This window comes from Falco peregrinus, chromosome 4 (assembly GCF_023634155.1).
Source record: "Falco peregrinus isolate bFalPer1 chromosome 4, bFalPer1.pri, whole genome shotgun sequence".
In the NCBI taxonomy this organism is placed as follows: domain Eukaryota; kingdom Metazoa; phylum Chordata; class Aves; order Falconiformes; family Falconidae; genus Falco; species Falco peregrinus.
Window position 1 is genome coordinate 58,803,520 of NC_073724.1, and position 15,522 is coordinate 58,819,041.

General features: G+C 44.0%; 2 protein-coding genes across 10 annotated transcripts in view; one reads left to right on the forward strand and one right to left on the reverse strand.

Annotated features, from left to right (window-relative positions):
- CARS2 (cysteinyl-tRNA synthetase 2, mitochondrial) overlaps positions 1–7,447 on the forward strand; it is a 37,658-nt gene extending 30,211 nt beyond the window's left edge. For all 3 annotated transcript variants that reach the window (XM_055802800.1, XM_055802799.1, XM_055802798.1), the window contains 3 exons: positions 822–920; positions 4,068–4,328; positions 7,283–7,447. In XM_055802800.1, coding sequence (XP_055658775.1) covers positions 822–920; positions 4,068–4,328; positions 7,283–7,357 — 435 coding nt within the window. In that variant the 3' untranslated portion in view covers positions 7,358–7,447. The remainder of the gene's footprint in view (positions 1–821; positions 921–4,067; positions 4,329–7,282) is intronic.
- Positions 7,448–11,473: 4,026 nt separating this feature from the next.
- Positions 11,474–15,522, reverse strand: part of NAXD (NAD(P)HX dehydratase) — a 50,420-nt gene continuing 46,371 nt past the window's right edge. For all 7 annotated transcript variants that reach the window (XM_055802797.1, XM_055802794.1, XM_055802795.1 and 4 more), the window contains 2 exons: positions 15,007–15,127; positions 11,474–11,883 (listed from right to left, as the gene is read on the reverse strand). In XM_055802797.1, the coding sequence (XP_055658772.1) occupies positions 11,733–11,883; positions 15,007–15,127 (272 nt within the window). In that variant the 3' untranslated portion in view covers positions 11,474–11,732. The remainder of the gene's footprint in view (positions 11,884–15,006; positions 15,128–15,522) is intronic.

Sequence of the window (15,522 nt, forward strand, 5' to 3'; positions counted from 1 at the left end):
TCAACTGTCTTGTCATTCTTAACTTAGTTGACATGTTCCTGTTTCTTTCACCTGGTGGTCCACTTCGGCTCCTTCCGGTTCAGATCTTTTGCAAATTTTAACTTACGGCTTATTTCAGGCCCTAATGGAGATGCTGGATAGCATCCAGTACCAGCTGCTAATCCAGTTGTGTATGTTGTCATTCTTTTTTTTTTTTTTTTTTTTTTAGGCAAGGGTTAGTTCCTTAAATTGCTTCTTGGTCTATTATTTCACCTTGATTTTTGTTTTTTGTGTGTGAAATAAATACGGAGGAAAGAAAGAAAGAAATGTGTTCTTAAAAATGCTGTTCTGTTGCTGGTGCTACTGGAACATGACAAAAACACCATAAGCTATCTCAAAGCAGCCTTCACGTTGCTTAAATCAATAAGGCACTCAAAAAAGAATTTGAGGTTTTTTTAAATCACTTATTTTATAGTTGCCCTTGAAGCTGGGATTTTGTTCTTTTATTTTGTTTTCATACACACGGCTCTTTCACGCCCAGAAGTGTTATTTTTAGGTCTAATTTACTGCGCGCATGTAATGCATGGCAGCTTCACGCATCTCTTCTCACTGTGTATGCTGGTAATAATTTCTTCCCCTCCCCCATTTACTTAAGTCTTTTGCCTTTGTGTTGTGAGGTGGTTTTAGATCTCTGTAAAAGTTCCCTCTGGGCAGGTGTTTACTGGTGGGGGTAGATCTATATAATTAGTCATAGTTTTCCCTTGTGGACTAAGCTACAGAGAGATGCTGAGTTCTGTAATGTGTATTGACTGGACAATCTCTTTTGAGTGTTTTTCAAACAGGATGCTGGATCTCCTAGAAGCTCTGTTGTGTATGGAAGCATTATTTCCTATATAGAAGGCTTTTTTAATGCCCTTGGGATGTCCTTTGGAGAAAGACAGGTACGAAACATGTCTTCTATGTGTACTAGTATATGGTAGCAGCACCAGTGTTTTGGTTTATAGAAGACTTTCCGAAAGCATCAGATGTAACAGTTATTTATGGTTTTAGTAAACCTTTCTGCACCGCTTGCAGTTTCTGCTGTGATGTCTTAAGAGAACATGTAAGCAGGTGGAACAAAGTGTGGGCTTTCTTGTTCTTGGAGGTGCACCCATGTGACTTCTGAAGCAATTATGCTGTGGAAATGAAAGTCTGAGGAATGAAACAACGAGAAGATAGCATTGGAGGTCTTTAAGTTGGTCTTGTTATGTGTCTGGCTTTCCCCTGGCTCTTCCTCTTCTTTCTGATGGTTGCACCCAGGCTGACCTTGATAGCTGTACAAATATTTGCAGTTGTGATCTCCCTGCACAGATCTTCTTCTTTCTGCAGAAAGCCATGGTGCGGGGAAAGGGGCTGCTCTGCCTTGAGCTGTGGCAGGGTGCGGGGAGGGGCAGGCAGTGGTGGGGAGTTGCGCCATCATTGGAAATACTTTACATATCCTCTGGTACTTGGAAAGGTAGAAATGGTGAGGGGGGAAGAAAAGGAGAGAAAATCTCAAAGTACTGCACAGGGAAGAGAGTGATAAATATGGAAGTGATATCCCGATGTATGGAAGGGGAGCATTTAAAATGACACAAGGTGTTAAGAGACTAGCAGGCTGTTCTGTGCTTCTCTCCTGCACAAAATCTGGAGCCGAATGCCAAGAAGTTGAAAACTTCCTTTAGAAAAACTGTTCTTCAAAAATTCCTTTTGGAGAGGAGGAGGAGAAGAGGATAAGAAAATGTAAATAACATTATTCATCCTTTGAAAGTCAGGCAGTATAGCAATAAATGCATTTATTTACTTTGCCTCTTTGTGTATTTTTCCACAGTTTCTTTCAAAACAGCGTTTGGATGTGAATTGGTTGTGTGTTACTCCTCATAATGTGCAGTTTGTCCTGTTAATTTTTAGCGGTGTACTAAACACATCTGTAAGTTGGATGGCAAAGTCATTCCTTTAGATTCTGGGCTGTCTGTGTGCAGGTGCCCGCTGCACCTACATTTTTTGCTGAAACAAGTGTGTGAATGCTTTTCTTCTTTGTATGCTGTGCTGCTTTCTCTGGGATGGCAGGGTCAGCAGAAGATGGTGCAAGGTAGGCAGGAAGGAAGGAGCAGCACATCAGACTCTTCTCTGTCCCTCTGCTCTTTCAGCTTCCAGTAAATGAATCAATCAAAGCCTTCATCAGAAGGGTCCGTGGGCTGCCGTAAGCTAGTAAATTAAATGGTGCAAGGGTTGTTCTCTGACCTTGAGACCAGCTGCAACAGCTCAGCATCCAACCTTTCTTGCCCCTTAGCCAGGTGATCCCGGGCATGCAGCTTGCTGGGAGCAGTCCCTGACCACCACAGGTCCCAGCATGCAGGCTGCTGGGAGGGGGCTAGCTGGCCTAGCTGCCACTGTGCGAAGTTAATACAGAGGCTGCAAGGAGTGGCGTTGGGGCCCTCTTCATTTGAGTATTTGCATATAGCCTGTGGGTCTGTCTTGCTGTTAAGGCTAATTAGCCGAGATGAATCCCACCCTACAGTCTAACGTGGCTGCCTGTGCTTTGCAGCGGTGCAGAAGTAGGTGGAGAGAGGCACCACCAAGGGACGGTCTGGCAGTTGTAAAATTAAGACTGCCTGTGTCTGTCTCTGTGGTGGCAAGGGAAGGAGCCTGGACAGCCACAGGCAGGTAAGGTGAATCTGGCTGAAAAGACAGTGGGTGGAAACCATCACGCCCGTTGCAGAGCTGGGGAGCAAAAGGTGAGGGCTTCTGCTCTGCTGAGGTATGCTGTATTGTGGGTGCAGCTGGGGGCAAACAGGTGATCATCTGTGGGGTAGGCAAGGGCCAGATTTCCATATAAAAATTCTTACGAGCTCTTTGGATTGGTTGGTACTTCAGGAGAAGAAACTGGAGATCAGCCCTGAGAGGCTACACAGTGTTTTACATGGAAATCTGCTGGTTCATCTCCTAAAGCTGCCCCTCCTTCTGGAGGACCTTGCCTTGTGTCCTGAGCGGGTGCCTGGTTTGAACGTTGGCAGTGGTGTTTGTAGAAGTGTTTCCTGCTCCCCTCATCGTTTGTCATTGCTCCCCATTCTGTATGTGAGCATTTATCCTGCTCTTTTACCTGCCCCAGGTTACAATGGAGCATTTCGGCTGCTTAGATTTGTTGCTTTCTTCAATCTCATAACTTCCTCTTTAATACGTTTACATGCTTTGGAATTCTGGGGACTTGGCTACCTTTTATGATTATGGAGAGCATCTTGTACCTCACTCTATCTTTGATAGCTTCCCCCTCACCTCCTTCTCCTCCTCCTTGTTTGCTGCAGTCAACGGCCTCTGAAACTACTCCCTGTCACTTCCATCCTGCTGGTCAGTGTCTAAATACAATCCCTTCTGGCTCTAATTACTCAGTTGCTCTTCTGCTCCCAGCCAGGCATCACTGCCGGCAGCTTCACCCCCTGGCCTTGGTGTGCTTTACGTTTCAGTGCTCCGTTGTCTGCTCCCCCTCTTGTGTCTTAGCGATAGGGGAGGTTTTCTGTAGGTGCAAGGAGAAAGGGTAATCTAGAGACTTAAAGCCAGAGTACGTGCTCCTGGTTTTGTGTTTCCTGAAGGTCTGGAGCTCAAAGGCCGAGTAAGGGGCTGGTTTGCTCTCTGGCTCTGCTGACCTTTGCAGCCGAGGGGCCGTCTGAGCTGGGGGCTGGGCTTCCCTTGCTGTGTCGCATGGCTGTTGCCAGGCCTTTCTTCCATTAATTTGTCTAATCCCTTTTTAATTTATGCACGCTTCTGGCATCTTGGAGGTTTCCTGTGGCGATGCGTTCCACAGTTGGATTATGCAGCATGTTATGGTCACGTGAGAGCTCTCTGCTCCAAGGTAGAGGCTTTCCTGCACAGGAATATGCTGAATTACTTCCAAGTATGACTCTACTGTAACTTTTTGTCTGGCATTAGTGAGATTGTGGCATTTTAATTGTACCAATATATGGCAGATGCACAGTGAAGAGAGGTGATGAGGCCTCAGTGCGTGATACTGAGTTGGGCTTGATTTAAAAATCATTCGCAGATGTTTGTAAAGAAACCTGTTTGATTTCCAGGTGGCTTTGGGAGGAGACAACTCTGCTGTGCTCTCTAATGTCATGGATGAGCTTGTAAAGTTCCGCGCAAAGGTCCGTCATTACGCGCTCGCTCTGCCAGAAGCAGCAGGCACCGTGCCGTTGGAGGGGGCCACGGCAGCCAAAGGGCCGGAACAGGAACAGAAGGAAAAGAGGCAGCAGTTAATGCAGGAGAGAAAACCGCTCCTGGAGGCTTGTGACAGTCTGCGTGGAGACCTTGCTGCCTTTGGAATCCACATAAAGGTAGAAGACAGTAATAACCCTCTTTGTGAGACCGATAGTTTTTAAGACAACATTTGTTTTTGCCCTTTGTGCCCCTGCAGCAGCTTTCGGTGTTGCACCCGGCCCCTGTATGACTGCAGCAGCAGGAGGTGGGAGCTGAGCCCTTGCCTGGTTGTACCGCTAGCCTTCTCTTCTGCTTTCCCTCAGCCTCGTGTCTCCGTGCAAGCTGTACCTGCTTCTGCAGTTAAGGGTGTGCTATATGCGCACTGAAAATCCTGTAATACTCAGAAATCCCCAAGCTGCTCAGATTCAGTCCGGAAGGAAAGGTTATGAGTAATGCGTGCAATCTTTAAAAAGACTGCAGAAGAACTGGAAAGTAAACTGAGATGACTTAAATAATGCCTTCCCTCTACCCCTCTCCACATTCCCCCACCAAAAAAGTCCTCACCAGAAAGCCTCCTCTGTCTTCAGCAGCTCCGTTCCCAACTGTTCCTGAGCCACAAGTACTCTGATTCCTGTACCACTCCTCTCTCCAGCCTACTTTCTACTTTTAGCCTATACCTGATGCCAGTGTTCTTTTCCATTACTCCAGTGGTGGCTCAGGAGAAATCCCTTCATTGGCTTACTGTCCCCTCCTGGTCTCAAGGTGCTATATTACTACTTTAACAGGTGCTGCTTCTTCCAGTTCCTCTTGCTTCAGTACCCTTCCCACCTCTGCTCCAGCCCCTGTTGGGTCAGTGTTGTTCCCTATGTGAAAAGTAATCCTCCCTTTTCCCTCCAGCATCTTTCTTCCTCCCTCCAGTTCATGCTGCTCAATTTTCCCCTGGCGTGGGAACTGAGCCTTGCACGGTCTCCTTACATTGTTTTACCGGTGGGAGGATATAAACCACAGTGACATTAGGGAGTGACAGCATACATCCTCTTTCATTGCTGAACATGAGACATGTCATTTGTCAGCACACCTATTAAGAACAAATACAAGGCATGGTCAGCTGTCCCATGATCTCAGATGAAAGCGAGTGTGCTGGTACAAACTGGGGAGAGGGCCAAAGCACAGTGGTGGTGAGCTACAGCTGTGGAAGCAAAGGAAGGCTGTGGGAAGTTGGAACATCTGATTCCTTAACTTGTTTATAAACAAGCTAAATCCTTGCTCCACTTACCTGTCAAAGTTGGCAAATCCTAATAACTGCACTGAGACAGTGTCTTGGACAAGTCTCTCCCTTTTGATCTATTTGGCAAAACCGCCACAGCCCCACCTCCACCTTCTTGCAGATTTGTTTTCCTTTGTTTTTAAAGGAATTTACGGACATTTAATAACCTTGTAGAAATTTGCCTTAGCAAGGATTCAGCCCATTCCATTTATTTAATTTTTTTAATAACCTGAAGCTTAGCATAATCTGTCTCCTGCTTGTCCCAGAGTAGTTTGCTCCTGAAGATGAAGCATGCATGCACATATGAGTGCACACAGCTTGTGTCCAAAGCTGAACTCTGCTTTTTTTGCTGATACGGTGAAAGTATCTGAAGGTGTGCTGTGAAGGTTGCCTTTGCAAATCCCAGAAGAGTCCTGAAAACCAGGTGATGCAGCTTTGCGGTTCCTCACGCAGGCTCGCTGGAGCACATGATGGACAAGCCGTGGTCCTGCCCAAAGCAGAGCTCTTGCCACGCTTGTGCTCAGCATGAGTCTGCTTGGCTGGGTCGGTTGGCCACCTTGGCTTGGCTATTGCCAAAAATGCCGTGGTAACACAGCACCTAGCAGCTGCGTCCTGCTCACCTACTAAGTGCTTGAGGAAGTAATTTGAATTTCTCTCTTTTTCTACCCAGCCTCTGATTTCCATGAAACTTTTATAAGGCACATGATACACACGCAGTAATGCATCTGTTGATAAGCTCTCCTTCTGTTGCACGGGGCTGAAGTCAGCCAGCAACTTCTCGAGTCCATGTGCAGGAGGAAAAGCAGTACAACAGATGAAGCAGACAAGCCTCACCTCCACCCAGTGCAGACTAGGAACCCCTTCAGGGAGGGGCTGGCTGCTCCAGGATGCGAATAGCAATTTAAGAGTATGCTAGTAACTTAAGTCCCATAACAATCAGCTTTGTAGAAAGGGTAATTTCTCCTTCAGCTTATAAACTTGCTGTTTCTGTACACTGGTTTCTTTTCCATGCTGGTCAATGTAGACAATGTTCTGTTTGTCTGAAGTTACAGAACTTGTAACAAATTGATTAAAATAGCCACCAGTCTTTTCATGTTGTTAGAGCGTGCTTGAAATGCAGGCTAATCTGTGCTACTAAGTGAAATGTAGTAATTGGGTAATTACACATCAGAAACAGTTTTCATTTTCCTGTAAAGAAAATTCCACATTGCATTGCAGCCTCTCTCATGAGACAGAACTCATGTAACACTGTCATGTTTCAATATGCAGATTAACTTCTATTTTCAACTATTGCAGTCAGACAGCCAGGCCTTAATAGTCAGAAATGTTCAGTTTGACTGTAATATCCTCTTTCAAAAATATGACAGTATTGCATTACAGGTATTTACAGCAACAGGCTACTATCCTAAAATTCAGAAGATCAAATGTTAGGTAGTGTATTCTCATGTATTGGCCATAAGAGCAGCAGTTTTCCATGTACATGAGTCATTTAAACAAGAAAATGTGATTGTCGGAGTTTATCAGAAGTTACTTGTATGAGAGAGACTACACACTGCTGCAGCATCCCACACTGAAGAGATCACATCTCTAGTGTGGATTTTTTGTGTCTTAACTGGGGAGAATTACCTGGGTTTGGTGTACAACTTTGAGCATTATTGGTAACAATGGCATTCCTGTGAGATGGCATTGCCACCTCTTTTACCAAACTGGACGCATAGCTTTGCTGTATTAAGCTTGGTTAAAAACCTGCACCTCCAAATAGCTGCATGTGTACGATCCCTTTGTGATCCAGCCTGCTGGGACTGACCCGCTTGCTTCTTGCAGGACAGAGCTGCTGTCTCAACCTGGGAAATTGTGGAAGGAGGCCAAGCAGAGCAGCAGACTGAGAAAAAAAGCTGATCCTTCATCCTTGGACTTGTTTTTTATTTCAGCTGCTTTGGCCACAGTTGTAAATACTAGTACTTTCCAAATAAAATCTTTGGAACAGAATGGCTAACAAAGATGTAGTATATAATCTGAGCAAAACTGTTGATGCTACTACTAGGTAAGTAAATACAGGACTCGCAGCAGGTGTGTATGCAGCGCAGGTGGTGGAAGCATCCAGAATACATGGCAGTGTGCAAGCAGCTGTGTTGTCTGACACAGGCCCCAGTATATTCTCATGCAGGCAGCGCCCCAGCCCCGACTGCTGTGTGATCTCCCCTTGCCCCCCGTTTTGCTGAGCTGGCCCTGCGATGTGTAACACAGTGAAGACAGAGGCAAGAATTTAAGCCTGTCTTTGAGGGTGAAAACACTTAGTTTTATGCCCAGTGGTTTAAACAATTGTGTTCCTGTCAGACGTAGAAGGAGCTGACACTTCTAGCCTTGAAGCATTTCCTTGTTGCGGTGTTGTTGGTGTGGTCCTGTGACATCTTTAAGCCTGGTGTCACGGTGTGCAGTTAGTTATCTGTGAGGCTGGGTGTCTTGTCAGTTTGTGCACTGAGATTTCCCCAGCACTGGGATTGCAGCATGCTCAGTATCTCTCCATCAGAATTGGGAAGATAAAGGTAGTATGTTTAGTTATTATTTGTTCAGTTACCTTTTTTCTTTTGCAATGTTTGTGTTAAAAAAAAAAAAAAAAAAAAAAAAAATCATCCCTGGGTGGTGTGGCTGTGGGCAGATGCAGAGAGGCCCGCCTTACACATGAGGCAGCTGGGGTTCTAGTGGCTGAGTTTATATGGGGCTTGTACTTACCTGCTGGTGTACTTTCTTTAAAACAATTTACGATAAAAAACAAAAATAAGAGGGGTGTTTGGTATGTCTTGCCCCCCCTCCCCTGGGCCACTCTGATCTCGGGAAGATCCCCATTATGCCTCAGCCTCCGTGTCATGAGTTGGGTGGTTAAGCATCGCTTCGTGATTCTTGCCTGGCTGAGGTGGGAAACGCCACTGACCATACAGACACATTCCTCATCTGAATCCTAATGTCCCCTTGGGGCGTTCCTTATCTGAATCCCAGTGGTGCGGTACTGCTGTCACTGGTGTTTCGAAAAATTGCAGCAGATTGGGGCCAGGATGGAAAATTACTGTCATCTCCACCCCTACAAACAGCGGTCGGTCCCAGGGGAGGCCGTTTGGCCTGGATGTGGCCTGTGAACAGCGTCTCCCTCCGAGCAGGATCCCTCTGGAGCTCGCCAGCGCCCAAGGGTGCAAAGACAGGAGGGCCCAAGCTGATGATGGAGCCTGGCTGATACCTCCATGCCTTAAGGCACGAGCCTTTGCCTGCTGAGAAATGCAAAGGCGTTTGACGTATCTCCCTGAACTCGAGGGGAACTTTTGATACATAGCTTTTGTACACTTGTATATGTATCTCTATACATCTATCTCCTTTGTGCTTCTAGGCATGTGTGTGAATGGGTGTGGGCACCTCGTAACAAGTACAGAATGAATGTTCCCATCTTGGCTCTGTAATTAACTTACTGTTGTGACTGTAGTAAATACTATTGATCCACTTTGATAAATTAGTCCATGATTAAGTGCTGCTAAAATCTTGTGTTTGCCCTTAGCTATAAACTGTTGTCCTAAGCCCGAGACTAAGATCGGCTCTACCTGCACCAAAGTTCTATTAAGAGTTTAGAAGGCAAGGGGGTCCACTCTGAACCTCGTGACACAATAGGAGGGTCTCTTTTACCCTTTTAAGTCTTTAGTCTCTGTGTACATTCCAGCTTAATTTTAATTTGATTCTTCTTTGTGTTACTTACCTACATGTGAACCTTGCCACCAATCTTTGTGAAGTTACACTCCCACAAAATCACATTAAAACTATTTTGCTAATACCTTTGGTGTTTCTTTAAGCATCCTAAACCACTCACTCGTGACAGGGTTCATCCACAAGGATTTTCATTTGAAAATACAATTCACACAAGTAATCTGTTCAAAAGGATAAAGGCTTTATTTTATATTGTTGAGAATAAAATGTGTAGCTGTTTTTTCTGCTCCCTTTCTGGTTATTGGTACTGCTGGAGAAGATGGGGTGTTGTCATTGGCACGTTGGCTAAAGCTTATTTGACACTGTTGGTATTTTAAATTTGCTAGTGCCTGTATTGCTCCAGTCAACTAGAACGAATGGCAAACTTAGCTCGGCTTCTGTGGGGAACGTGATTGGAACACACCAAACAAAGTACACGCAGTTAATTTGCTATTCTTTTTATTTCCTACCAAAAGAAACTGCTACATTTCCAGAATGTTTAAAAATTGTAACAATTTGTATACATTAATGAATAACAGTTACAACTTCTGTGTAGCTTTAAAACCAACATGGCAGGTTGAAATCTGTACTGATTTCTGTTAATTGACTTCACCTACAAATGCCATTTAATGGTAGTATCACTGATGTTTTAAATACAAAAAAAAAAAAAGCTCATTTTAAAGGAAATCCAGTAGCTGTTTTAAAATCAGTTTTAACTTTCTGATTTTATTTAAAAGGAGTTGGGCTTCTCAAATAGTTTTAATGGGAAAAACAGTGGTTGCTTGGTTTCCCCAAAGATGTAGACAGTTTACAAAACTGCTTAGACACCAGAATCCCATCTCTTATGAACAGATGTTGCTCTAATCTAAAAGTCTGTGAACCCTCATAGACCAAAATGAGCAAACGTTTTAAACCCTATTTTAAAAATAGGTAACTGGTTTGAAAAGAAAAAAAAATGCATCGGGGTGAGGTAGTAGTCACAGTGCATCCAGAAATATCAACTATAAGGGCTGAAGGGAAATACTTGGAGCAGCCTTTCTGACTGCAGGTGTGTTCTGTGAGCAGCTATTGCAAGGTACGAGAACGCAATCTGACTAGTATGCGTGACACCATATTGCAATCTAAAGCTAGATCACTGGAAAAGTGGCTGCAATGAATATATAACATCTATTGCAATAACTAGACACGTTTTATGCTTGTTCCTGCGCTTTAATGAGTATATACAGTTGGAGCTAGATTGTAGATTTAAGGGCAGTACCCACTTAAATGTCCCATGAACTTGCCCCTCTTTCCATATTGGTTCAATCCCTACAAGCTTTGACTGAATTTCCAAAACTTTAAGAAATGATACTTGTGCAAAATCCCACGCAACTTCCCCTTTATACCCAATGTTCATCTGCCCTGCCAACGAGCCAGCCAGCTCTGGCCCTGCCTGTCTTGCTAAGGGTTGAGCAAAAAGCCCCTGGAGCCAGGTGCTGCACTTGGAGCTCAAACACCAACCACTTTTTTTCTGTTCCTGCCTTTGACTTGCAGCACGTGGCTGCCTGCACAACACTAAGAGGGTACAGGCACGTGCTGCTGGCTGCCTTCTGTTCCTTCAGTTCGTATTTCTGCTGGTTAAATGTATCTGCACACTGATCTTCCTCCTTAGGGTTCTGACTCAGCAGGCAATTTGAGTTTTAAATTTTTTTATTTTTTTTTTTAAAAGCACTTCACTCTTCCATGATAACTAAGAGTCTGACCAGTTCAGTTGGGTATCGCTAAGTTTCTTACCCTGCCTCATACCTCTCCAAATGGTAATTTCACAAAGTTCATCATATCCAGTTCAATATGAGTCAAGGCCAGCTAAAGGAATTTTTTTTTTTTTTCAGGTAAGCATAATTACTGTTTAATGCTAATATACATACAGTATATCCTTATTCTGCAATGGGGGAACCTTTTGAAAAAAAGAAAACCAAGATGTTGCAGGAAGGGATGTCCTGTCAAAACGAACGCTGCCTCTGGACTGGGAATGGGAAAAGGCAACTAACTACATTCGAAATCTACAGCAACTCTCATGCATTCCCTTTCCAAAGAGGCTGACTTTTTGCTTCTTAATATACTAGTATGGCAAAAAAATGAAGTGCAATAGCTAATTCTAGTCAGAGGATCTAAATGAAAACATGACAAGCTTGAAGAAATTCAGTTGAGCTGGTGGAAGAATTTTATCTAAGTATCAAGTGCATTATTTTTTTTTTTGCTGTTCACACTTCAGTTATTGCTCAATAACTATCAAAAAGAACAGAGGAATTACTTTCAGTTTAGTTTTATTATAACAGATCTGCAACTACAGCTTATTTCAGCCAAAACATTTTTGTATTCCAAACTCTTAAAAAATATCTACATTAATCATATTTTTCTATTCTTAAAAATAAAAAAAAAAATCTACCTAGCATACCAATGCTGCTACAGCACTTGAAAGGGTGCATTACTTATGTAAATTCTACAGTAAATGTAATTACTCTTGCAGTCATTGTTCTTTCTCCTCTTCTCCTCTGCTGCTTTGGCTTCAGGTTTCAAAAAGTTTGTTAAAAGCTGTTCCAACTTCTGAAACCATGTCAGAGGCAGTCATTGAACGTCCGAATTTTTGAAAGGCTTGGTGGTTAGACTGCCTCGTAAGAGAGCAAGCTCCAAATGCAGCCACTAGAAAGGGATTTTGACTAAAAGGAGAAAAACAAAAACAAAAACCAACATTACAATCTGAACACTCTTGTGTAATTCATAATGTGGTGGACAATTTTTGTACCTATAAGTGTTTGTCAGCATTTTCAGGGAAGTCTCTCAAGCAAACATCTGTGTTTCTTAAGATTCTTGCATTGCAGAGCACCTTTGGCTGAATCTTTTTTTTTTTTTTTTTAAACAAGTACTTCCCATGTCACAGCACGTGACTGGATGAGAAACACCAACAGGGCCGAAGGATGCAAAAGGAAAGAATGCTTAAAAAGTGGGCAAGAAGGTGTTCCATGTCTAGTTTTACCAGTGTGAAACTTCATCCTTTCATTCAGAGGAAGACTGGCAACCTTTTAACTCTTCTTCCTCCCCACATGCTGGGCAACTCAGTTTAGTTTTGTATTGCAGGGGGTGGGGGAAGGATGTGGGGATGCGGACAAGAGATGATTTTTCAACAGGGGCATAATCACTGCTCCAGGGCCTTCATTAGATCAGCTTAAAGGGGGCACCATGACAGCTGCAGACCCCAACGGAAATATTAAGGCACATTCTTAACACTTCCTGTGTGCTTAGGAACTGCCAGAGCGCACCCAGCCCCAGGCCTCGGGTGCTAAACCTCCCCTGGAGAAGGCAGCGCAGCCCTGCCACTTCCAGAGCACCTTCTCACAGGCCGGGCCACAGCAGCTGCTTCTGCTGCCTTACAGCACCAGAGCAGAGGGAGCCAACTGCAGAATAATTTGGGCTCCGGTTGCTGCTGGCTGGTTTCAGCTGGGATAGAGTTAATTTTCTTCTTAGTAGCTGGCGCAGTGCTGTGGTTTAGGTTTGGTGTGAGAACAGTGTTGACAGCACACTGATGGTTTTAGCTATTGCTAGATAACGTTTATATGAAATCAAGGAGTTTGCAGTTCCTCAGACCCTGCCAGCGAGAGGGCTGGAGGGGCACGGGACGTTGGGAGGGGACACAGCCAGGGCAGCTGCCCAGAGCTAGCCAAAGGGATATCCCGTACCACGGGATGGCACGCTCAGTATATGAACTGGGGGGAGCTGGCCAGGGACTGGCTGGGCATCGGTCAGTGAATGGTGAGCAACTGTATTGCACGTAATTGGTTTCCTTTTCTCCCTTCCCTTCTCCCTCCTTTTCATTATAATTGTTATTTATTTTTATTATTAAATTGTTCTTATCTGAACCTTGAGTTTTACATTTCTTCCTGATTCTCCTCCCCCTCCCTCGGGGCAGGGGAGTGAATGGCCAGCTGTGTGGTACTTAAGTTACCAGCTGGGGTTAAACCATGACAAAACCTGAGAAAGCTCAGCCTCAGCTGTAGCTGGGACAGAGCTGCCTGTGAGTCACTAAGGACCTACTGGCTCCTGTGCCAAGTAAGAGTTTTGTGAAGGATCATGATACAGAACACAGCCAAAGCAGAATGTGGGTTTACAATTAGGTGTTACCAGGGCAGCTTTGTGTATCTTTTCCTTGAAAACAGCAACTTCATACACTCATCAAGGTGCCAGAGTTCGCACTTAAGCCACCCTGAGAGTCAATCCTGGATGCTCAAATATTGCCGTGAAACAAGAGCTGTTGCAAGGCCTCTGGGCTCAAGACAGTTAAAGTTCCTATTTCTAAGGTTGCTACACAACCAGTTTGATACACGCTATAATCCAAAGACATCACCTTAGCATCCTGTCTACTTAAGTAAACAGGGGAATCCTACCTACTATGCCATTAGTACCCCTGAAAGCCAGTACAATCTTAATGTTTCGAAATCCTGCTCTGCAGAGACCTGTTTTATAAAAGCAGAGCTGACCACATGCATGAAAGGACTGGCTGGACTGCCTGCAGTGCAGCCTACAAGCTGATGCCCTGATTCACTAAACCAAAAAAGCTCCTCCTTTCCTGAAATACATGAGGTAAACAGGATTGCTACAGCAGGTGTTTGAGAAGGGTCACCTTAACACCACCACAGGAGATACAATGTATTGCTGATGCCAATTATACTCTCCCACTTTTCCTTCATCTATAAAATAAATTAGTTTCTAGGCAAGCTGTTTGGAAAAGCCACAGGAGCCCAGGACAGGACAGCCTGGAGAAAATGTGCTGTGTTTGCTAATCTCTTCAACAATTTAATACCGATCTGTTCTATACCATGCAAAAAAGAAGTCACTCTTTTAATGAAGTAAAACAAAATTCCTCCTTTAGTGGCAGCTGCGATTTCAGGTACACAATCAATCTTGATTTCATTTCTCACTGTTAGATTTCAGAATTTTAAAGTCTGGTTCAACTGGTCCCTCATTCCTCCTGGGGGACCAAGTGCAGTTGCTCTTGCAGTAAACGCGAGCACAGAGTAGTTAACTCCTGTGGACGTCTAACCATGTGCACCTGCATGTAGCATGCAAAAGACAAGAGACCTCCACTCCTCGAGCTTCAAGGGCTCCTTACTTATTGGGAAAGGGATTGTTGTTTCCTAACTGCCTGTGTCAGGTTCCTTTCAACTTTATTTAAAGCAGCTACTTTCACAGAAAGACTACATGACTGTATGGAGCAACTAGTCGGACAGGAATTGACATAATTTGACAGGAGAGCCAGCTGCATGTATGACCAAACTGGACTGCCACTTGGCCTTAAAATGGCTACCCTCTTTGAATTGTATTTTATTTCCAAGTTTCCACTTACCTGCCCCAACTGATTTACTTCGGTACACTGCAAGAGGGTTCACCAAATTACAAAACCAACACTAAATGACACGCTTTCTGAACTACAGAGATGTTGCTGCCAGTGACTACCACTTATTTATTCTTCATACTTTCTGCCTACATTCGATTGTTTTGAAAACACCTACCTCATACATATATGTCCTGGGGAATCGATCCAGGTTCACCCTCTTCTTCTGCCTCAAACTTGGGAGATGCTAGATTACTGAAGAGTTTGTCTTATTAAAATTGTATCTATTATGCAGACTGCTCTAGAACACCCTTACATTTTTCAAAAGTACATGGATACCTTAGTTCCAACAACTTCCATTTCATTTGGAAATTTCTGTAACAGGTCTACAACAGCTGCCACAGGAGAACACAGACTCACAGGAATTAAAGAAGTTATTAATTAATATTCATACCCATTTGTTTTTTCTGCTCCAGCAAGAAATGCCCAATGTGCTAAGACTCCAAGAGAACCAGAAAGGAGGTCCCCCTGTCCACCACATCTCCGGCTGCTTCCTTCATGACTGCATACAAGTACTATGAACAGACAAATCAAAAACAAAGTCATGTGCGTTTTTTCTTCCATTTACAATGATATCACTGTAGCTGTGAGGGTTAACCTCTGAGGCACACAGCAATTAACAGGTGAGAGATTAATCACAGGCAGCAGCATATGCCGAAATACACTATTCTTAAAAAAAAAATATTATTGCATTAACATTTTAAAAATACTTTTGTAATTCCTTTTCAATCGTTTACGAATAACATCACACAATGTATATGCTTTCTCCACTTCACTCAGCCTGCACGGAAGATTCAGTCACTCATAGGTTTAGTGATTCACGTGAACTGATGCTGCCATGATGAGCGATCACCCCAAACTGGACCAAGTACCTCCACAAAGCCACCGCACAAACACAGCTCTCCAGAGT